Source organism: Oryctolagus cuniculus, chromosome 15, assembly GCF_964237555.1.
Source record: "Oryctolagus cuniculus chromosome 15, mOryCun1.1, whole genome shotgun sequence".
NCBI classification, from domain to species: Eukaryota; Metazoa; Chordata; class Mammalia; order Lagomorpha; family Leporidae; genus Oryctolagus; species Oryctolagus cuniculus.
This window is the reverse complement of record NC_091446.1, coordinates 59,991,292-60,014,232: the sequence shown is the minus strand read 5'-3', so window position 1 is coordinate 60,014,232 and position 22,941 is coordinate 59,991,292. Positions and strand designations below refer to the sequence as shown.

At 40.4% G+C, this 22,941-nt stretch overlaps 1 protein-coding gene across 13 annotated transcripts in view; it reads left to right on the top strand.

Annotated features, from left to right (window-relative positions):
- HERC4 (HECT and RLD domain containing E3 ubiquitin protein ligase 4) overlaps nt 1-22,941 on the top strand; it is a 153,140-nt gene that overhangs the window by 4,520 nt on the left and 125,679 nt on the right. Inside the window, exon 2 of one of the 13 annotated variants that reach the window (XM_008270067.4) lies at nt 2,193-2,325. The exons of the other annotated variants lie outside the window; for them this stretch is intronic. Within the exon in view, the coding sequence (XP_008268289.1) occupies nt 2,310-2,325 (16 nt within the window). The 5' untranslated portion in view covers nt 2,193-2,309. The remainder of the gene's footprint in view (nt 1-2,192; nt 2,326-22,941) is intronic. 13 annotated transcript variants of the gene reach the window in all.

The window sequence follows — 22,941 nt, the reverse complement described above, 5'->3', positions numbered from 1 at the left end:
TTAAACTTAGGAGGAGGAGCAAAGAATTTTATTTTTACATGAACTGACTTTCAAACCAATATTCTGTAACTAATAAGAAGTAAAAGGAGGTAGCCTTATCATATACACTTTTTTTTTAATCGACCATAGTTTTGGTATAAAGCTGCCTTTCTTTTTAAAGTTTATATTCATTTTATTTGAAAGGCAGAGACAGGATAGATCTTCCATCCACTGATTAACTCCCCAAATGACTGCAATAGTCAGGGCTGGGCCAGACTGAAGCCGGGAACCTGGAACCCCATCCATGGGTCTCCCATGGTACACATTAACAGGAAATTGGATGGGAAGTGGAGTAGTCAAGACTTGAATCAAGCACTCTGATACGAGATGCAGGTGTCTTAAATGGCGTTCTGACTCCTGTGCCAAAAACCCATCATGACAATTTATTGTTGAGAGTCGTGATAACTTACTGGATCACTTGGCCTAACAGTGCAGTTAAATAGATTTGACCTGCAGCCCAGTTGGGAGAGTGTTTCCATTCTGGATATTTTAAAAACTACCTAGGAAGGTTTAACTGACCTCCTTTTTTTATAACTAGAGTACAAACTATGTCCGTGTTTATCTCCTGTCTTGTATAAGTATGCTCCTTGTTTCCGCACTATCAGCTCTTGTGAATTATTTCCAGAGAAGGTGAATGTCTATTGGACTTTAATGTGTTTTTTCTTCATAAGAACTTTTAAAGTAGTTTTGAAAGTTAGTGTCTAAATTTCTTAATTCATAAAGTAAATATATTCTTCAAATGCTAGAACAATCCATTTAAATGAATTATTAGTTTTGTTTTTTATAATTTGTTGCAAATACATTTCTGAAGTTTAAGATAATCTGTAGGAAGTGTACTTTAACAAGATAATTTACTCAGTATCCAATCATATATGTAATTTTGTGAACATCATCCTAAATATATGTTTTGCACATTCATTTCCACTTGTTTCATGTTAGAAATGGTACTAAACAATTTTATGACATAATTTGTATACTTCTGTTAAAAACAATTTTCAATATCTTTATGTGGTTTATAAAATTCTTTCAAATAGAGTATTTTCTTTAATCCTCATAATGGTCTTGTATAGAAGCTAGGACAGATGTTATGGTCCTCATTTTACAGATGAGGAAACTGGAGTTAAGAGATTTAGAAATTCACAAGGTTGCTAGGTTAGCACACATTAAAACACTGTTCTAAATCCTGTAGTTTTTTTTTTTTTTTCTTTATTGCACAAAGCTTTTTCCCTGCCGTAATTAGAAGATAGAATATTTGTTCACCTAGGAGGAAAGTAGTTTCCATCAGTATTTTAATGTAATTCTGAGGATTTAAAAAATTACTACTAAAGCGTTACTATTTTATAACTAAGGTTTTAAGACACCATTTTTATTACCTTCCTCCTTTTGCATAAACTCAGTCATTTTAAGAACCATGTAAGAAGATTGAGTGTTCTGTTTTCAGTATATTATAGCAACACAGACTAAAAATTCAGATATGAACAGTTATTGGATGGCAGACTAACCTGAATAGCAAAGTCAGCAATTAGTAAAGTTTTGAATAGTGTGATAGAAGTTACTGTAGTTTACGTTTACCTATTTTATAGAAGATACAAAAGTGATGAGCATTGATTCTATGGTTCCTGCATCCCAAAATGGTAATTTCTACCATTGGGTCTGTCCAATAAAAATGCTTGGTTTCCATAGCACTAATTGCTTGTTTGCCTTTCTTCTTCTTCTGATCTATTCTTTCTGTTCATAAAATGTAAATCTGTAAATGAACTTCTCCTTAAAAATGCAGTTGAAATTAGCAAAACAATGTAGGAAAAAATTTATAAATATGGTAAATAAAATTCACTTAAGAGTGAATGAAAAACAGTGAAAAACATTGAATTATCCCACTTATTTTTTACTGAACCCAAGCATATAAGATAAACAAAGTTATGTTTTATAATTCTTAATTTTCCTGATACCTTCTAAGGAAGAGAAAGATGTGGATGATATGAAGACTTGAAAAGTGTAATTACTTGGGTCAGGCCTGGAGATTTACTTTGGACTCTTTTTCTTAGAGTAAGGTTAGTGCCCAACAATCACAGTGTCAAGGATAAGGGGAAAATCATAATGCAAACAGATGACTACTGCTAGAGAGATGTATAATGATACTTTACTTTGTGTAGGACCCTACATCTGAGGAATTTCAAGAGCATTACACAATAACTCATGGTTCCTTTCAAAATGCTTGTGACACAATTTGCAAGAATTATCCTCATCTTAGGGGATAAATTTACGGAGAAATGGCAGCACAAGTTGGTAAGTAAATTGTCAAAACAGCAGGTGACTGGTGAACAGCTATAAATTAAATCTGAAAGTTTTAAGTCTACCAGTCTCTACCTTATGTGCTTATGTTTAAAATTATTTACAGTAGTATCTTCTGTTTGAGGCAGATCAAGTACTAATACATAGATTGTTTGCTTGCCATTTTATTTGATGGCCTATTAAAATAATTTTTACCGAGGTAATTTCATTGTGATACTTTATTATAATCCTTTGGGGTACAAAGAGTATTTAAACAAATGAACCAAAACTGTTGTATCACTCAGTCTTTTCTCATTTCTCTGAATAGATCATACTTTTATCTGTTTGTTGTCTTACCTGCTATACCAAGATACTATCCAAGGTCAGTAGTAATTGGCATGCAGGATTGACTCAGTGGCTAACATTGAAAGTTGTATTATTTAAGTTCTGGCAAGTCTGTAAGATAGATGCATTTATCTCTCTATGGGGTGCCTCCATGTGGTGATGTGTTCCCACAGGGAAGATGGTTATACCAGTAGATGCTTAATTTGAGCAGTCTAAGAAATGGAGGCTGCTTTAAAAGATTTGAAGCCAGTGATTTTTCTCGTTGTGTTTGGTATGTTAGTATTTTAACATTATTGGAAATTTGCCACATGTTTTCCTTAAAAGAACCAGGAGTATTGTAGATTTCAGTTTTAAGGTTTGGGCAGTTAACAAGGATTCTTGTTGGAGATAGCAGCATAGGTGGTCTAGTTCCTATCATATCATCTCCTTAGTGTGGATTCTTTGGGTTTCTTTTCCTCCCTATGTCATGTAAATTTAGCATCATTGTTAAAGCTTGTTACTCATAAACTGCATGTATTTTAAAAATTGCTTTGAAGAAATAAAAGACTATGAAGTGTATCTGGTACCTGGAATTCAAATCAAAGTGTAATAGAGAATATGTACTCTCATATCACAAGGTTTTCTTTGGACTAGTATTGTGTTAGAAAAATGGGTAGCATTAGTGAAGAAACTATATTCTTGGGCCCTTAGTTATCTCTTTTCTTCTGCTTCTCTGGATTTTTTTCCTTATGCAAATGGAGTTAAAAGGACAGGAGTTATTTAAAGTCTTAATGAATTGTGATAGTTATTTTATGTGCAAGAAAAACTAGTGCTTTTTGTAATCATACAAAAATCTGTTGTACTTATTTTTGTTAGAAGGAAAATATCTTGAATTTTGGTGGCTTGTTCTTTTTTAAACCTTAGCATTTTATTTATTTGGACATATTCTTTTGTCTTCATTTTTAATGTTGCAGAATTTTAGTTTAGCCTTTCTTGGTTGCAAAGGGAACATTCTGTAATCCTTTAATATTCTGATTACTTTATTAACATCTAAGTTTAGCTTCATTTTCTTTGCTAGGCTTCATACTATTCTGAAGTATTTTTAGCTTTTCATGATTTTTCTAGTTATAAAAGTATTACATGTTCTCAATAGAAAATTGTAAAATAGGGGAAAGCAAAAATCAACTATAATTTCATCATAAATAGATAAATACTATTTTTAAAAGATTTATTTTATTTTACTTGAAAGAGTTACATAGAGAGAGCAGAGGCAGAGAGAGAGAGAGAGAGAGAGAGATCTTCTATCCACTGGTTCACTCCCCAGTTGGCCGCAATGGCCGGAGCTGTGAGAATCTGGAGCCAGGAGCCAGGAGCTTCTTCCAGGGCTCCCATATGTGTGCAGGGGCCCAAGTTCTTGGACCATCTCCTACTGCTTTCCCAGGCCATAGCACAGAAGTGGAACAGCCGAGACTAGAACCAGCGCCCATATGGGATGTTGGCACTGCAGGCAGTGGCTTAACCTGCTAAGCCACAGTACCAACCCTGATAAATACTATTATATATAATACAGTGCATACTGTTGTCCATTTGGGACCTTTTCTATACTTATGGATGTTTCTGATTATAGACTGGGAGTATGTGCCATTATCTCAGCTTTTCTTTTTTGTCCAGTAATACCTGAACAATAATTTAGTAAATATTTTACCATGTTTTAAAGTACTGTTCAGGGATAGTGTAAGTGATAATTTTAACATTTTCATCATTTAGATATGCTAAAATTTATTCTGCTTTTTGGAATTTTTTTCCAATTCTTTTTTTTAAAGATTTATATTTTATTTATTTGAAAGGCAGAGTTACGGAGAGAGGTAGATTCAGAGAGGTCTTCTTCTCCTGGTTCACTCCCCAAATGGCTACAATGACTAGGGCTGGATGGGGGTGCTGCAGGCTGAGGCTTTAACCTGCTGTGCCACAGCGTCGGCCTATCCAGATTTTGTTAGGAGTAACGCTACCATGAACATATATCAGTCTGGTCTTTATTTTCATTTCTGTTTATTTAGGAAAACTTTAATTTTAGCAAATCTAGAAGGAATGGTAACAGAATTTAATTTATGTTTAAAATTGTATCTCAGTTGTGTCTTTTTTTACAGAGTTGACATGCTCAAGATATTGGTAAATGAAAGTTTAAAAATTTATTGATTTGACAAGCTTTTGAGTACAATGTATAATAAATGTCATTTAAGGATCTAGTGAGGAAGATCGCAGATGTACATATAGTAGAAATGCATATATATGCTAAGTGTTACAAGATGCATAAATGAGAGTGCTGTGTAAAGATGGCTAGTATAACCATTTGGGATGATGGGGCTGTAGGTGAGTTTCTGTAAGAGAGATAGGTGGCACATCAAATGGAAAGATAAATAGTATTTCAAAGAGGAAAAAATGAAGAGTGTTTTATAGGTAAAGCGGCTCAAATGATGTTGTGCAAGTTTGGTACCTATTAAGGTAGTGGTAGTACAGTTAGCTGAAATATTGGAGAATAGCTAGCAGAAAGGTTAGGAAGGTAAAAGTAAGGTCAGATTATATATTTAATCAAATTAAGTAGCTTGAGTTTAATTTGGTAAATATCCACTAATAGTAATGGGAATTATGGGTTTTATAAATAAAGGATTGGGGGGGGTCAATGCTGTGGCATACTAGGCTAAGCCTCTTCCTGCAGTGCCAGCATCCCCTATGGGCACTGGTTCGTGTCCCAGCTGTTCTCTCCTGATCCAGCTCTCTGCTTATGTCCTGGGAAAGCAGTGGAAGATGGCCCAAGTCCTTGGGCCCCTGCACCCATGTGGTCACCTGGAAGAAGCTCCTGATTCCTGGCTTTAGCCTCGACCAGCTCTGGCCATTGCGGCCATTTTGGGAGTGAGCTATTGGATGGAAGAACTTTGTCTCTTCCTCTCTCTGTAGCTCTACTACTCAAATAAATACATGTATATTTTTTTTAAAGGATTGGAAAAGAATTTGGAGGAGAAGAAATTAGGATGTTATGGTAGTCCTTTAGAACCAGAAAGGAGCAGGTAGGTCAGAGAAAGATTAGAGGTTAGAAAGAATGGACAAGGTTGTTAAACAGATGGAAGTGAAATTTTATGCTTAAAAGAAAGGGCCAGGTGGAATAATCATTAATAGAAATAGGAAATCCAGGAATAGAAAGAATGTTAACTCTTGGTCTTCTGTGTATAAAGTTAATCGAAAATGGATCTTAGTGGAGAGGGAGGAGGAGAAGGGTAGGGGATTGGGAGGGCTGTTTATGGTGGGAAGAATCACTGTATTATTTTTTTTAATTTATTTATTTGGTTTTTTCCTCTCTTTGTTTTTTAAATATTTATTTATTTGAAAGAGTTATACAGAGAGAGGAGAGGCAGAGAGAGAGAGAAGTCTTCTTACCCGATGGTTCACTCCCCAATTGGCCACAATGGCTGGAGCTGCGCCGTTCTGAAGCTAGGAGCCAGGAGCTTCTTCTAGGTCTCCCACGCGGGTGCAGGGGCCCAAGGACTTGGGGCATCTTCTACTGCTTTCCCAGGCCATAGCAGAGAGCTGGATTGGAAGTGGAGCAGCTGAGTCTTGAACTGGTGCCCATATGGGATGCCAGCGCTTCAGACCAGGGTGTTAAACCACTGCACCACAGTGCTGGCCCCTATTTATTTATTTGAAAGTCAAAATACTGCTTTCCCAGGCCATAGAAAGCTGGATCGGAAGTGGAGCAGCCAAGACTTGAACCGGCGCCCATATGGGATGCTGGCACTGCAGGCGATGGCTTTACCTGCTATGTCACAGCACTGGCCCAGAATCTCTGTATTCTTAAAGTTGTACTTAAGAATCTCATGAACTTCGTATTCCTTAAATAAAAGGTTTCTTTGGGGAGAAGAAAAAAAAAAAAAAGAAAATGTTAACTCCTTTTTGTTTTAGGAGGAAAGGAGATTTTGGTGAGGTAAATTTGTTTAAAATTTTTAAGCCATATTCAGAAAAGTGATAGGAAGCTTTGTGCTGTAATTAGGGAGAAAGATTATTGCTAAATGCATTACAGTTTTTTAAAATAAAGATTTATGTATTTATTTATTTGAAGGGCAGAGCGACAGGGTGGCTGTGGGAATTGAGGATCTGCCATCCATTTGTTCACTCTCAGATGACTCCGACAGTCAGGTCTGGACCAAACAAAAGTCAGGCCAAAACCCAGAACCAAGAACCCAATTGTTGTCTTCCATGTGGGTTTTAGGGCTCAATACTTGGCCATTGTCTTCACAGGCACATTAGTAGGAAACTGAATCAGAAGCTGATTATCTATGGCTTGAACTGGCACCTTGAAACAGGATACTGGTGTCACATTTTGTTTCTTACCTCATTGCACTAGTTTTGTCTTCTAGCACGAATTTTTTAATTTCCAGGTTTTTTTTTTTTTTTTTTTTTTGACAGGCAGAGTGGACAGCGAGAGAGAGAGACAGAGAGAAAGGTCTTCCTTTGCCGTTGGTTCACCCTCCAATGGCCGCCGCGGCTGGCACGCTGATCCGAAGGCAGGAGCCAGGTACTTACCCTGGTCTCCCATGGGGTGCAGGGCCCAAGCACTTGGGCCATCCTCTACTGCACTCCTTGGCCACAGCAGAGAGCTGGCCTGGAAGAGGGGCAACCGGGACAATCTGGCGCCCCGACCGGGACTAGAACCCAGTGTGCCGGCGCCGCAAGGCGGAGGATTAGCCTAGTGAGCCGCGGCGCCAGCCTAATTTCCAGTTTTGTTTTATCTTTACTTCAAAATAGGCTAACATTCCAACTGTAAATTTCTCTGATTTCAACCTATCACGTAATTAATAATCTATTAGTACTATTCAGTTTTGTGCTTTTGGGAGATTAAAGTATTTGCTGATACAATAACTGAATTTAAGGTAATAAAGTGATTGCCTATTCTGCCTCCTCTGTTTTGTAAACTTGAGTTCTATATATATGAATAAAATGCAAATGTCTGCTTGCCAGGTACCATCTGATAACTTGCTCATTCGAATTTCCTTATTATTTGAGATGCAGAGAGTGGTACAGAGAGCAAGCTGCCATCTGCTGGTTTGCTCCTCAAAGGCCTGCAATGGCTGAAGCTGAGCAGGGTGAATCCAGGAGCCAGGAACTCAGTACAGGTCTCATGATAGGATCTGTATTAGCAGGAAGCTGGGATTGAGGGTAGAGCTGGGACTTGAACCCCGGGTACTCTGATGTGTGTGACACAGGCATCTTTTGACTACTAGGCCAAAGATACATCCCTGAAGTTTATTAATAGGTTTATTTATTTATTCTTATTTAGCTGACACAAACCCATTAGTTAATTTTTATGTTGGATTTCATCACTTTTTTCCAGATCTTACTGGAAACAAACCTTTTGAGTCACAAGATGCATTGATGTAAATTCAAGTTTTTTTTTTTTTTTTTTTTTTAAAGATTTGTTTATTTGAAAGGCAGGGGAGAGAGAGGTCTTCCATCCACTAGTTCACTCCCTAGATGGCCACAATGGCTGGAGCTGTGCTGATCTGAAGCCAGGAGCCTGGAGCAGCTTCTGGGTTTCTCATGTGGGTACAGGGGTCTAAGGACTTACACCATCTTCTGTTGCTTTCCCAGACCATAGCACAGAGCTGGACTGGAAGTGGAGCAGCCAGGACTCGAACTGTCACCCATATGGGATGCTAGCATCATAGGTGGCAGCTTAATCCTCTATACTATGACACTGACCCCTTTATGTTAGTTTTTTTAATTTTTAAAATTTATTTGAGGGCCGGCGCCGCGGCTCACTAGGCTAATCCTCTGCCTTGTGGCGCCGGCACACTGGGTTCTAGTCCCTGTCGGGGCGCCGGATTCTGTCCCGGTTGCCCCTCTTCCAGGCCAGCTCTCTGCTGTGGCCAGGGAGTGCAGTGGAGGATGGCCCAGGTTCTTGGGCCCTGCACCCCATGGGAGACCAGGAGAAGTACCTGGCTCCTGCCATCGGATCAGCGCGGTGCGCTGGCTGCAGCATGCCGGCTGTGGCGGCCATTGGAGGGTGAACCAACAGCAAAGGAAGACCTTTCTCTCTGTCTCTCTCTCTCTCTCACTGTCCACTCTGCCTGTCCAAAAAAAAAAAAAAAAAAAAAAAAAAATTATTTGACAGAGTTACAGACGGTGAGAAAGAGAGACAGAGAAAAAGGTCTTCCTTCCATTGGTTCACCCCCCAAATGGCTGCTACGGCCAGAACTATGCCAATCCGAAGCCAGGAGCCAGGTGCCTCTTCCTGGTCTCCCATGCAGTCACAGCAGAGAGCTAGACTGGAAGAGGAGCAACCGGGACTAGAACCTGGCACCCATATGGGATGCTGGCGCTGTAGGCATAGGATTAGCCAAGTGAGCCATGGTGCCGGCCCCTATTTTAATTTTTAAACATTAGTAGTAAAAATGGACTCAGAAATGGATATATAAAGCCAATAAAACAATGTAAAGCTGAGACAGAGACCCAAATCATCTTAAATGTACTGAAGATTAAGCTGGAGACTATTCAATGAAAGAGAATACAGTGTTGAATTAATAGCTTGTTCTTGTATGTATGTGGATAAATTCATATGAATCAAATGTCTAAATTTCATGACTACAGTGAAAATACTTGATGAAAAGATGGAAGAATTTGTTCATTTGGGAGTCAAGAGAGCCCTTCAGACTAAAATGTGAACTGTTTACAAGTAAAAATTTTCTAGGCAGAAATCACTGAACAAAGTTAAAAAGGCCAATTTGGGCTGGTGCCGCAGCTCACTTGGCTAATCCTCTGCCTGCGGCGCCGGCACCCCGGGTTCTAGTCCTGGTTGGGGTGCCGGATTCTGTCCCGGTTGCTCCTCTCCCAGTCCAGCTCCCTGCAGTGGCCTGGGAAGGCAGCAGAGGATGGCCCAGGTCCTTAGGCCCTGCACTGGCATGGGATAGCAAGAGGAAGCACCTGGCTCCTGGCTTTGGGTTGGCTCAGCGTGCCTGCCGTAGCGGCCATTTGGGGGGTGAACCAACGGAAAAGGAAGACCTTTCTCTCTGTCTCTCTCTCTATACTCTGCTGTCAAAAAACAAACAAACAAAAAAAAGGCCAATTTGTGACTCATTACAGTAAAGTTACTAATCTTTACAATATAAAGCAATCCTAGAAATTTATGAAATAAAGAGAAATATTCTAGTGGTAAAATCAGTTTTTCACAGAAAAATACAAATGGTTCTTAAACAAATATGTGCTGTTCATTCTCATATTAAGAGAAAAGTGGTACTGTGTTATCATGAGGTTATTAAAAAAAGTTCCTAAAATATTATATGGGGAGTCTGTCAGTAAACAAGTATTCATGTGTTTTTGGATTGATAAAAATTTATAAACCCCTAGGGAGTGTAATTTACTAACATCTATCAGAATTACAAATACATAGGGGCTGATGATGTGGTATAATAGGTTAAGCCTCACCTGGGGTGCCAAACATCCCATATGGGCACTAGTTCAAGTTCCAGCTGCTCTGTTTCTGATGCAGCTTTCTGCTAGGGGCCTGGGAAAGCAGTGGAAGATGGTTCAGGTGCTTGGGCTCCTGCACCCACATAGGAGGCCCAGAAGAAGCTCCCGGCTTCTGATCTGTCCTGCTCCAGCTATTGTAGCCATTTGAGGAATGAACCAGTGGATGGAAGACCTCTTTCTATCTCTCCCTTTGTAATTCTGCTTCTCAAATAAATAAATCTTAGCAAAAGAATTACAGGAATATATATTTTTGTTCTAGAAATCTCATTTGAAGGAAATTATCCGATAGCCATATTTGTACAGGCATAGAATGGCATGTATTATTACAACATGGTTTGTGCTATGATGGCAAAACATTAAAAACAACCCTAATGTCTGTTGGGAACTGTTAAATTATGGTTCATACGTTCAATGATATTTAGCTGTGAAAAGAATTTCATTATGGGCTGATACGAGAAGATTTCTATTACACATTAAGTGAAAAGAACAATATTGTGTAGAAAACTATTTTGAGTAAAAAGGGAAAATAATTATATTTACCTACAGATAAATTTTTAAAAGCCTTAGATATATGCAACTACTACTGTTAATTATCCTTGGAACAAAAGTGGGAAGAGAAGGGATAAGAACTGGACTGATGAAAGACATGAATGATAAACTTTGCATAATTTTTTGGAACAACTTAAATACATTATGTATTAGATTATTTTTAAAGGGTTGGTTCTGGAATTAGAGTGCTTAGATACAAATTGTGGCTGTCTTGCTTATTAGGTGTAATGTCTTGGCCACTTTGCTTAGTCCTTGTGTTCGTACATGTTCTTTTCTTTAAAATTAGGATATTTATTCCTAACTCCTAGGGTAGTTGTAAGTTGAGATAACACATGAAGTGAAGTAAGAAGAACAAACAGTGCTTAGCATGTGGTGAGTATTCACTAAGTGTTTAAAAGAAAAAGCTATTAATGTTAGAAAGAATTTACATTTAGATCTACCTTACACCTATGTGGTTATTCATGGAAACTCAGCTGTTTGCATATTTGATTCCAGATAGACAATACCTACTTTTTTTTTTTTTCAGTCTTTTTTTTTTTTTAAGATTATTTATTTCAAAGGCAAAGTGACAGAGAGTGAGCTGATTTACTCCTTAAATGGTCATGGTGGCCAGGGCTGGGCCAGACCAAAGCCAGGAACCAGGAGTTCTCCCCTGTGGGTAGCAGGGGCCCAAGCACTTGGGCCAGCTTCTGCTGCTTTCCCAGGTGCATTAGCAGAAAATTGGATGGGAAGTGGAGCTGCCGGGACTGGAACCGGTGCCCATATGGGATGCTGACATCACTGGTGGCTTCTTTACCTATTAAACTGCAACGCCATCCCCCCTACTTTTTTCATTTATAGCTAAAGCTCAGTCATTTATTCAACAAACAAGTTTCTGTCTTCCTGCTAACTCCCTGACTAGGTATGCAAGTACTAATTTGCCTTTACTTTTCAGTTACTTTCTTGGAGCTCTTACTCAAACACTGTGCCAAAATTTAAATAAAAAAGTTTGTGATGCTTAGAAGTAATGCTCTATTGGAGGAAGATATAAAGTGAATGTGATTCTTTTATGTTCAGATTTATAAGAGTTAGTGATACAAGAAAAGAATCAAAAATGTCTTTTTGCTTGTGGAAGCATATATAAGATGAAAGTGATATTGGTCATTGATTTTAAAAAGGTTATTTAATGATGAATAATTATCAGGGATAATTTATATACTGATATTTTGAGGAACATAGAAAATGGAGGCTGGCGCCACGGCTTAATAGGCTAATCCTCCGCCTTGCGGCGCCGGCACACCGGGTTCTAGTCCCGGTCGGGGCGCCGGATTCTGTCCCGGTTGCTCCTCTTCTAGTCCAGCTCTCTGCTGTGGCCCGGGAGTGCAGTGGAGGATAGCCTACGTCCTTAGGCCCTGCACCTGCATGGGAGACCAGGAGAAGCACCTGGCTCCTGGCTTCAGATCAGCGCGGTGTGCCGGCCACAGCGTGCTGGCTGCAGTGGCCATTGGAGGGTGAACCAATGGCAAAAGGAAGACCTTTCTCTCTGTCTCTCTCTCTCGCTGTCCACTCTGCCTGTCAAAAAAAAAAAAAAAAAAAAAAAAAAGGAGTAAATGTTACTTATTCACACTTTTAAACCCTGCCCTGTCCCTCCTAAAATGATGAACTGACTTGAGTTAAAATTAATGCATTTGATTATACCTTTCTACTCTTTCTTACATTCACAATTTACATTCACAATTGTTTTCACACCATTATAAGTAAATTTTTAGCATGGTCTGTAAATATGTTAATAAACTGTGTATCTAGTATTGATATTGTGCTTGACTGTGGGAGAAATTTATGTATCAAGAAAAGGGGCCTGCTTTGTGGTGCAATGGGTTAAGCTGCTGCCTGCAATGCAGGCACCCCATGTGAACATCAGTTCGAGTCCTGGCTGCTCCATTTCTTATGCAGCTCCTTGCTAATTGCCTGGGAAAGCAGTGGATGATGGCTCAAGACTTTGGACCTCTGTAACCACACAGGAGACCTGGATGGAGTTTCAGGCTCCAGGCTATGACCTGGCTCAGCCCCAACTGTTGAAGCCATCTGGGGGGTGATCCATTATACAGAAGTTCTCTGTCTCTACCTCTCTCTCTCTGACTTTGCCTTTTGAATAAATAAAAATAAGTCTTTAAAAAAATCAAGACAGACAAATATTTATATGTCTGAAATGATACAGCTGATAAATTGTGGAGAACAAAAAAGAAACATTGAAAATGGAAACCATTGTGGTGTAGGTTAGCCTGTTTCTGCCTCTATGAAACAAATTGCAAATACAGTTTCTCAGCATCGTTAATACATTTTGAACCCACTTAGATTCACACCTTGGTTCACTTTTGGATCTGTTTTCTTAGCTGTAGCACCAACACTGACTGACTTGCCAAATTTTATTGATTCTTTTCTCAGTAACTCTGCTGTTTTGTGGTTCCATTTCCTTTCAAATGGCTGTGTGACCTTGAGCTAATTATTTTAAACTGGGGCTCTCCTGTCTCCTCCTGAAACTTTTTTTTCTGGTTGAATTATGAGAACTGTGGCAACAGTGGTCTAACTGAACTCCCTGCTCCAGTCTGTCCTTAATGAAATCTGTGTTAATCTTTCTAAGGCATATTTCTTTTGTCTTGAAATTTGCCCAAAGAACCATTACCTGCGTTACATCTGGTCAGTCTTCAAAGAACTCAAGTCATACATTTTATGTACCACTAACCACAGTCCCCAACATTCAACAAATTAATAAATTGTATTGCTGTCTTTATGTTAAAATTCTCTTACATAACATGTTGGTTTGTGGCAGGTAAAAACCTTGTTTATCTTTATTGCTTCCTTCCTCTTCAAATCAGTTTATTTCAGCAATTCTGAGACATCTAAAAAGTACTTTTTTAAAAAGAAAAAATGTTGAAAGCTGTGTTTATAAAGTTACAAGAATATTTTGAAAATAAATTATTAAAAAAATCTTTGTTATATTTATTAGCAGAAGGATAACAGTTTAGTAGGGAAATGTTTATAGTTTGGTGCCTTTGAAGTAGGAATTATATATCTGCCTTGTGGTGTTACAAAGATTAAATAAGAATGAATAACTAAAGTGCTTAATAGCATAGTGCCAGGTACAAAATAAACTTTTTTATGTTAACTGATTGCTTATAAATGGGATGCATAAAAGGCTGTAAACTTGCAACCATATGCATTTTAAAGACTTTCTTAATCTACTTAGTTAATATCTCCATATACACATAATTGCATTGTTTATTGTCAACTATGACATGTAAGTTAGTTTACCTTAAATTTAGATTTTTTAAAAGGGAATCATTAACATTTTTTTGACTATGGTTTTTTGCTATTCCAAATTCAGTTGGCAGTTATTGGTAATCATTTCAGATAATAACATTTTCATTTACCTTTTTGTGTTTTAGATTTATTTGTTTCTCTAATTCTGTTTACTTTATAATATAAAGGATCTTCAGAAAGATCATGGAATATGTATATTTTGAGAAAGTTGTGAATGGAGGTGAACATGGTGTAGTGGTTAAGTGATTGCTTGGGATGCCTGCATCCCATATCGGAGGACCTGGGTTTCAGTCCTGGTTCCACCCTCGATTCTAGATGCATGAACTGTGAGAGACAGCAGGCAGTGGCTCAAACTGTTGGATCTCTGCCACCTACTTGATACACTTGGCTTGAGTTCCCAACTCCTGGTTCAACCACACCCAGCCACAGCTGTTGCGGACATTTGGGGAATGAACCAGTGGATAGAACAGTTCTGTTTATTTTGTTGTCTCTATTTCTCTGCTTTTCAAATAAATAAAATACTAAAAATTTAAGAAAGGAAAAGAGATGAATTTATGTAATTTTTGCTTGAAAAACATTTTTTCATTTTCTGTGAATTTTTTGGAGTCTCGTCATAATTTTTTTAGAAAACTTTAATATAAATTTCAAAAGTACAGCTTTAGGATTATAGCGGTTTTTCCCCCCATAACCTCCCTTCTACCCGCAAAACATCCCATCTCTTACTCCCTCTCCCATCCCATTCTTCATTAAGATTCATTTTAAATTATCTTTGTATATAGAAGATCAACTTAGTATAAACTAAGATTTCAACAGATTGCACCCATGCAGACAAAGTATAAAGTACTGTTTGAATACTAGTTTTACTGTTAATTCGCATAGCACAACATATTAAGGACAGAGATCCTACATGGGGAGTAAGTGCACAGTGACTCCTGTTGTTGATTTAACAATTGACACTCTCATTTATGATTTCAGTGATTACCCAAGGCTCTTGTCATGAGCTGCCAAGGCTATGGAAGCCTCTTTTTTGAGAGACAGAGAGAAAGGTCTTCCTTTCTGTTGGTTCACCCCCAGATGGCTGCTACGGCTGGTGTGCTGCACTGATCCTAAGCCAGGAGCCAGGTGCTCCTCCTGGTCTCCCACGCAGGTGCAGGGCCCAAAGCACTTGGGCCATCCTCCATTGGCTTCCTCGGCCACAGCAGAGAGCTGGACTGGAAGAGGAGCAACCGGGACAGAATCTGGCACCCTGACCAGGACTAGAACCCCAGGTGCTGGCGTTGCAGGCAGAGGCGGAGGATTAGCCAAGTGAGCCGTGGTGCTGGCTTATGGAACTCTGACCTTATTTAGACAAGGTCATAGTCAAAATGGAAGTTCTCTCCTCCCTGCAGAGAAAGGTATCTCCTTTGATGGGCCCCTTCGATGGGCCCCTTCTTTCCACCAGGATCTCACAGAGATCTTTCATTTAGGTGGTTTTTTTTTTTTTTTTTTTTTTGCCACAATGTCTTGGCTTTTCATGTGTGAGAAACTCTCATGGGCTTTTTAGCCAGATCTGAATGCCTTAAGGGCTGATTCTTACACCAGAGTGCTGTTTTGGACATTTGCCATCCTGAGTCTGCTGAGTATTCCTCTTGCCATTTTGGGTCGTTCTCTCCTTTTTAATTCTATCACTTGTTATTTGCAGACACTGGTCTTATTTATGTGATCCCTTTGACATTTAACCCTGTCTTTATGATCAGTGATGAACTTAAACTGATCACTTTAACTAGTAAGATGGCATTGGTACCTGCCAACTTAATGGGATTTGGAGTCCCATGGCACGTTGCTAGCTCTACCATTAGGGGTAAGTCTGAGTGAGTGTGTGCCAAACTGTATGTTTCCTCCCTCTCTTATTCTTTACAGGCATCAATTTTCAGTTAAATTTAACACCTAAGAATAATTGTGTGTTAATTAAAGAGTTCAACCAATAGTATTAGGTAGAAAAAGAAAATACTGAAACGAATAAAATAGTTAGCTGATCCTTGACGTCAGGATAAGGGCTGATTAAGTCATTGTTTCTCATAGTGTCAGTTTCACTCCTTTTTTTTTTTTTTTTGACAGGCAGAGTGGATAGTGAGAGAGAGAGACAGAGAGAAAGGTCTTCCTTTTTGCCGTTGGTTCACCCTCCAATGGCCGCCATGGCTGGCACGCTGCGGCCGGCGCACCGCGCTGATCCGAAGGCAGGAGCCAGGTGCTTTTCCTGGTCTCCCATGGGGTGCAGGGCCCAAGTACTTGGGCCATCCTCCACTGCCTTCCCGGGCCACAGCAGAGAGCTGGCCTGGAAGAGGGGCAACCGGGACAGAATCCGGTGCCCTGCCGCTAGGTGGAGGATTAGCCTATTGAGCCGTGGCGCCGGCCCAGTTTCACTTCTACAGGTTTCCTCTTAGCTGCTCAGGTAGTTGTCACAGATCAGGGAGAATATATGATATTTATCCATTGGTACTGGCTTATTTCACTCAGCATGATGTTTTCCAGATTCCTCCATTTTGTTGCAAATGACCAGATTTCATTTTTTTTTTACTGCTATGCAGTAATCTATACATATACTTTATAATAATAATTATATACATAATAGAGATTCTTTAAAAATATAAAAAAATTTTACTTTGTATAATAATTTCATTCCTTTTCAGTAATGGAATTTTTTTTTTGGGGGGGGAGATTTATTTATTTGAGAGGCAGAATTATAGACAGATGGAGAGAGAGAGAAGTGAACCAGCCGGTTCACTCCTGAAATTTCTGCAATAACTAGAGCTGGGCTTATCTGAAGGCAGGAGCCAGGAGCTTCTTGCAGGGGTCCCACGTAGATGCGCTTTCCCTGGCACATTAGCAGGGAGCTGGATCGTAAGTGAAATAACCAGGACTTGAACTGGCACCCATATGAGATGGCTGTACTGCAGGTGGAGGCTTAACCTACTGTGCCACAACACTGGCCCCCACTAATGGAATTTTCTGTCTCAAGTAAAATAAACTGGTTATTTCTATGTCAAACATTAGCAATATGATTATTTACAGAAGAAAAGTATCTATTGGTGCTGTTCACTAATCCCCAATGATTAATGTCCTCATCTTAAAAAAGTTAGAATCATAAAATGCCTCAACTACACATTCAGTTGTTTAATTAAAACAGAAAAAAGGAAGAATGTGTAGATGAGCAGTGTTGACAGTTTATTATTTATTTTTCAATCTTAACTGCATAGATATTTGGGCTGATTGTGACTTTTTTTAAAGATTTATATACTTATTTGAGAGGTGGCGTTATAGATGGAGGGAGAGACAGAGAGAAAGGTCTTGCATCTGCTGGTTCACTCCACAAATGGCTGAAAATGCTGGAGCTGAGCTGATCTGAAACCAGGAGCCAGGAACATCTTCCAGGTCTCCCACACGGTGCAGGGCCTAAGCAACTGGGTCATCTGAAGCTGCTCTCCCAGGACATAGCAGAGAGCTGGATTGGAAGAAGAGCAGCCAGGACACAAAATGGTACCCGTATGGGATGCCATGTCGCAGGTGGTTGCTAAGCCCATGGCGCCGCAGTGCTGGCCATGACATACTTTTTAGTAGAATATAGAGTTTAGCAGGACCTTTTAAATTTCATAATACGGTTTCTTGTAAAGTTGAAATTTTATGCATCGATTATAAGTGTATTTTACGTTGATATAGTTTTTAGTTGCTTGGGTATTAAAAGCAGAAGAAATTATTTTTATTATTTTCATTTTCTTTATTTTTAAATATTGATTTATATGTTTGAGAGTTACAGAGAGGCAGAGAGATATGTCTTCCATCTGCTGGTTCACTCTCCAAATGGCCGCAATGGTCAGAGCTGGGCTGATCTGAAGCCAGGAGCTTCTTCTGGGTCTCTCACGATGGTGCAGGGGCCCAAGCACTTGGGCCACCACCCTTGACTGCTTTCCTGGCCATAGCAGAGAGCAGGATCAGAAGTGGAGCAGCTGAGACTTGAACCAGCACCCATATGGGATTCTGGAACTGTAGGTGGCGGCTTTACCCACTGCGCCACAGTGCCAGCCTTGGCTAGTTGCTTTTTTTTTTTTTTTTTTTTGACAGGCAGAGTGGACAGTGAGAGAGAGAGACAGAGAGAAAGGTCTTCCTTTTGCCGTTGGTTCACCCTCCAATGGCTGCCACGGCTGGTGCGCTGCGGCCGGCGCACCGCACTTATCCGATGGCAGGAGCCAGGTGCTTCTCCTGGTCTCCCATGGGGTGCAGGGCCCAAGCAGTTGGGCCATCCTCCACTGCCTTCCCGGGCCACAGCAGAGAGCTGGCCTGGAAGAGGGGCAACCGGGACAGAATCTGGCGCCCTGACCGGGACTAGAACCCGGTGTGCCGGTGCTGCAAGGCAGAGGATTAGCCTAGTGAGCCGCGGTGCCAGCCTAGTTGCTTTTGATACTACTTCTAGTGTTGCGGTTGATTTCTCAACAATGTTGCAGTGGATTCATTTCTGAGAGGGGGAGTGTGGTGGGAGCAAGAGGGGCGGAGTCACCACACAGACCCCCGGGAGTCGGGTGAAAGAGGGCTGAGGCAAGCAGCCCGCAGACTTGTTTATTTCAGTTGGTACAACATCTTATATAGCCAAGACCAGCCAATCTAGTAAAGGGGTGGTCTATGCCCCAACCAGTCACAGCCTACTGCCAGGCAGTTTCCAAAGCCATCCAATCACAGCCTGTTGCCAGGCAGGCTTCATTGCCAGGTGGGATTCAAAGCCATCCAATCACAGCCTGTTGCCAGGCAGGCTCCGTTGCCAGGTGGGTTTCAAATCCATCCCTGAATAACTGACGCTCACTTGCCAGCAGCCACCTTGGCATGGCCTTCTCATTCCACCACATTCTAGTACTGTGTTGAAAAGAAGTGGTGAGAGTGGGCATCCCTGCCTTGAAATGGATCTTCGTGAAAATGCTTTTCAGTTCTTATTGCTTATGATGTTTGTGGTTGGTTTTCTTTTTTTTTTTTTTCTTTTTGACAGGCAGAGTGGACAGTGAGAAAGAGAGACAGAGAGAAAAGTCTTCCTTTTTGCCGTTGGTTCACCTGCCAATGGCCACCGCGGCCAGCGTGCTGCGGCCGGTGCATCGCGCTGATCCGAAGGCAGGAGCCAGGTGCTTCTCCTGGTCTCCCATGTGGGTGCAGGGCCCAAGGACTTGAGTCATCCTCCACTGCACTCCCTGGCCACAGCAGAGAGCTGGCCTGGAAGGGGGGCAACCGGGACAGAATCCGGCGCCGGCCTGTGGTTGATTTTCATAAATGGCCTTTAGATGATGAACTTTGATTCTATATTTTATACAAAAACTAAGTTTTTTTTAGTCTGTTTACTTAGATGGAGACAGTGATTAGGATGGGCTCCCGGCCAGCGCCTCGGCTCACTAGGCTAATCTTCCGCCTTTACCAATGGTAAAGGAAGACCTTTCTCTCTGTCTCTCTCACTGTCCACTCTGCCTGTCAAAAATAAAAAAATTAAAAAAAAAAAAAAATCAAGGATGGGCTCCCATTTGCTGGCTCACTCCTCTGATGCCCATAATGGCCAGAGAGTCCAAGCTGGGAGACAGAAATTGAATACAGGTCTTCATGAGCCATCAGCATTGCCTCCCATGATCTGTATTATTAGGAAGCTGGAACAAGGAGCTGGACCTGGGAGTAGAACCCAGGAAACTCCTGTGTAGGAAATGGGCATCATAACTGGTAATTCAGTTGTTAGGTTTTTTGTTTATTATTGTTTTATTTATTTGAAAGGCAGAGTTACAGAGAGGGAAGGAGAGATATTTCTTCCTTCTGTTGATTCACTTCCCAGAGGCTACATTGGCCTGCTAGGACCTTTTAACCTCCAATTCAGGTTCCCTACATGGGTGGCAGGGGCCTAAGCAATTAGGCTGTTATTCATTGCTTTATCCCAGGTACAATAGCAGGGAGCTGGATGGGAAGTGGAGCAACCAGGACTTGATGCTGGTGTTTTAGGTGGTGACTTAACCCTCTGCACAGCACTGGTGTCATCTCCCCCAATGTGTTTTTTCCCCCTCAGTATGTTTTGATGTACTGTTCCTCTTGTCATTTGTCTCAAACTTTAAAAAATGTTTTACTATTATTTTATTTGAAAGGCAGAGAGAGAAACACATGGAGCAGGGGGTGAGTAGAGAGAGATACCTTTTTTCATCTGCTGGTTCACTCTCCAAATGCTTGAAATAGCCAGAACTGTGCCAGGCAGAAGCCAAGACTGAATCTGGGTCTTTTATGTGGGTGACAGGGAACCAAGTACTTAAGGCAACATTACTGCTTCACAGGATCCATATTGCAGGATTTCACCCAGGCACTCTTAACATGGGATGCAGGTATCCCAAGCGATATCCTGACTGCTATGTCAAATGCCTGTCCTTGTCTCAAGTTGATTTCTTTGACACATTCATTTGTTGTTATGAGAGCATATTTAGCTTATACACTTGAAAAGTTAACAGATAAAACTATTTCGGTGCAAAAAAATGTTGAAATCTATGCATATTTTTCATAATGTATATTTTTCATGAACTTAATTTTTTGGTGTGTGTGGGGAAACTCACATTCATTCTCTCTCACACACACATCAAATACACACGTGTGCTGCTGTCTTTTGATTCATTCCCCAAATGCCCACAGAGGCCTGGGATAGGCTGGGCTGAAGCCAGGAGCTGAGAATTCAATCTAGGTTTCCTGGGTAGCAAGAACCCAACTACTTACCACCTACTATCTCCAAAGGTCTGGATTAGGAGGAGACTGGAATTGTGATCTGGAACTGGGTATCAAACCCAAGTACCCTGATGTGGGATGTGGGCATCCTAAAGGGTGACTTCATAATGAGACCAAGTGCCCACTCCACTCTCCCATGTAAACTTTTTAATGAAAAACTATGAATAGACTTCTAATTTTTTAATAGCAAAGTAACCTTTTAATTATATTTTTCTATGAACTTTTTGAAATGCCCTTGTATTTGTGAATTTTTCGATTCCTACTCTTACTGATTTCTAGTTTCATATTGATGTGGCAGGAAACAATGCTAGATACATGGTTTCAGTCGTTTTGAATTTGCTAAGGCTTATTTTGTGGCCTAACTTACTGTCTATCCAGGAGAATGCTCCATTTGCACTAGGAAAGAATGTATGTTCTGCTGTTGAATGGATATATCTGTTAGGTCTAATTAGTCTAAAATGCAGTGCAAGTCCAATTTCTCTGTTAATTTTCCGTTTGAGCTATCCTTGGTGATAGAGGAATATTGAAGCCCCTCCCCCCAGTGTTATGTATTATTGTTTATTCTCTCATGTCCATCAATATTTGCCTAATACATTTTAGGGTGCATACAGTTGTTGTATCTGTCTCTTGCAACAGTTTTTCACTTGAGTCTATATTATTTAGGTATGCATAGAGCCAGCTTGTTTACTTTTGATTACTATTTGCCTGGACCTTTTTTCTCCTGTCCTTTCACTTTCAGCCTATGTGTGTCTTGAAAGCTAAAATGAATCTATATGGGCAGCATATATAGTTAGATCTTCTTTTTTCCAAATCTTTCATCTAGCTACTCTTTGTCTTTTCAGTGGTGAGTTTAGTCCATTTATATTGAAGTTATTACTGGGTAAGGACATAGTCCTGCCATTTTCTGAATTGTTTTCTGGTTATGTAGATCCTTTTTTTTGTTCTTTGTTTACCTTTGATGTGATGATTTTCTGAAGTGCTAGGCTTTTATTCTTTTCTCTTTCTCATTTGTGTATCAGCTGAAGTTTTATGCTTTGTACGTACCGTGTGCCTAACAAAAGATCTTATAGATTATTCTAAGTTGAATATGGCTTATTGCTTATAATAGTTTGTTAAAACATGTATGTAATAGCTTATAGGCGCTGGTGCTGCAGCTCACTAGGCTAATCCTCCGCCTTGCAGCGCCGGCACACGGGGTTCTAGTCCCGGTCGGGGCGCTGGATTCTGTTCCAGTTGCCCCTCTTCCAGGCCAGCTCTCTGCTATGGCCAGGAAGTGCAGTGGAGGATGGCCCAAGTGCTTGGGCCTTGCAATGGGAGACCAGGATAAGTACCTGGCTCCTGCCATCGGATCAGCGCGGTCCGCTGGCCGCAGCACGCCGGCCATGGTGGCCATTGGAGGGTGAACCAACGGCAAAGGAAGACCTTTCCCTCTGTCTCTCTTTCTCACTGTCCACTCTGCCTGTCACCAAAAAAAAAAAAACAAAAAACAAAAAACAAAAAACTTATAGGCTAAGTAGTATGAGGTTAAAAATCAAAATGGTCAAAAATAACTACAGTGGAGGAGGTGTTGTGGCACAGCTTGTTAAGTCACCACTTGGTAAACCCACCACCCTATTAGCTGATGTTGTGGCACAGAGGGTTAAGCTGCTGTTTGCTGTTGATGTTCTGACTACTCCTGATTTAACTCTCTGCTGAGTCACCTGGAAAAGCAGCAGATATGGCCAAAGTATTTGGGTCCCTGCCACCCACATGGAACACCTGGATGGAGCTCTGGGTTTCTGGCTTTTGTTTGGTCTGGCCCACAGCCATTGACGTCATTTGGGGAATCAACCAGTGATTGGGAGATCTGTCTTTTTCTCTGTCACTCTTCCTTTCAAATAATAAAAAAGTAAATCTTTAGAAAATTCTTTAAAGAAATATTTCAGGATCTTGATCTTCTTTGTTGAAGTGTCCTGTCAGCAGCTGTGCTGCTGTCAATAGCTGATACAATTGCAGTAGTCTTGGCACCTAAGAAAGTTTGTACAGCTTTAATTTTTCAGGCAGAATTATGGAAGCTGAACCAGTGGAGGTGTAGTGTTGCCTCTTGTTTCTGCTCTTAATCATTGATCCTCTTAATTTTTTTTAATATTTATGTATTTATTTGAAACTTAGAGTTACATGGAGAACATGAGGCAGAGAGAGCTC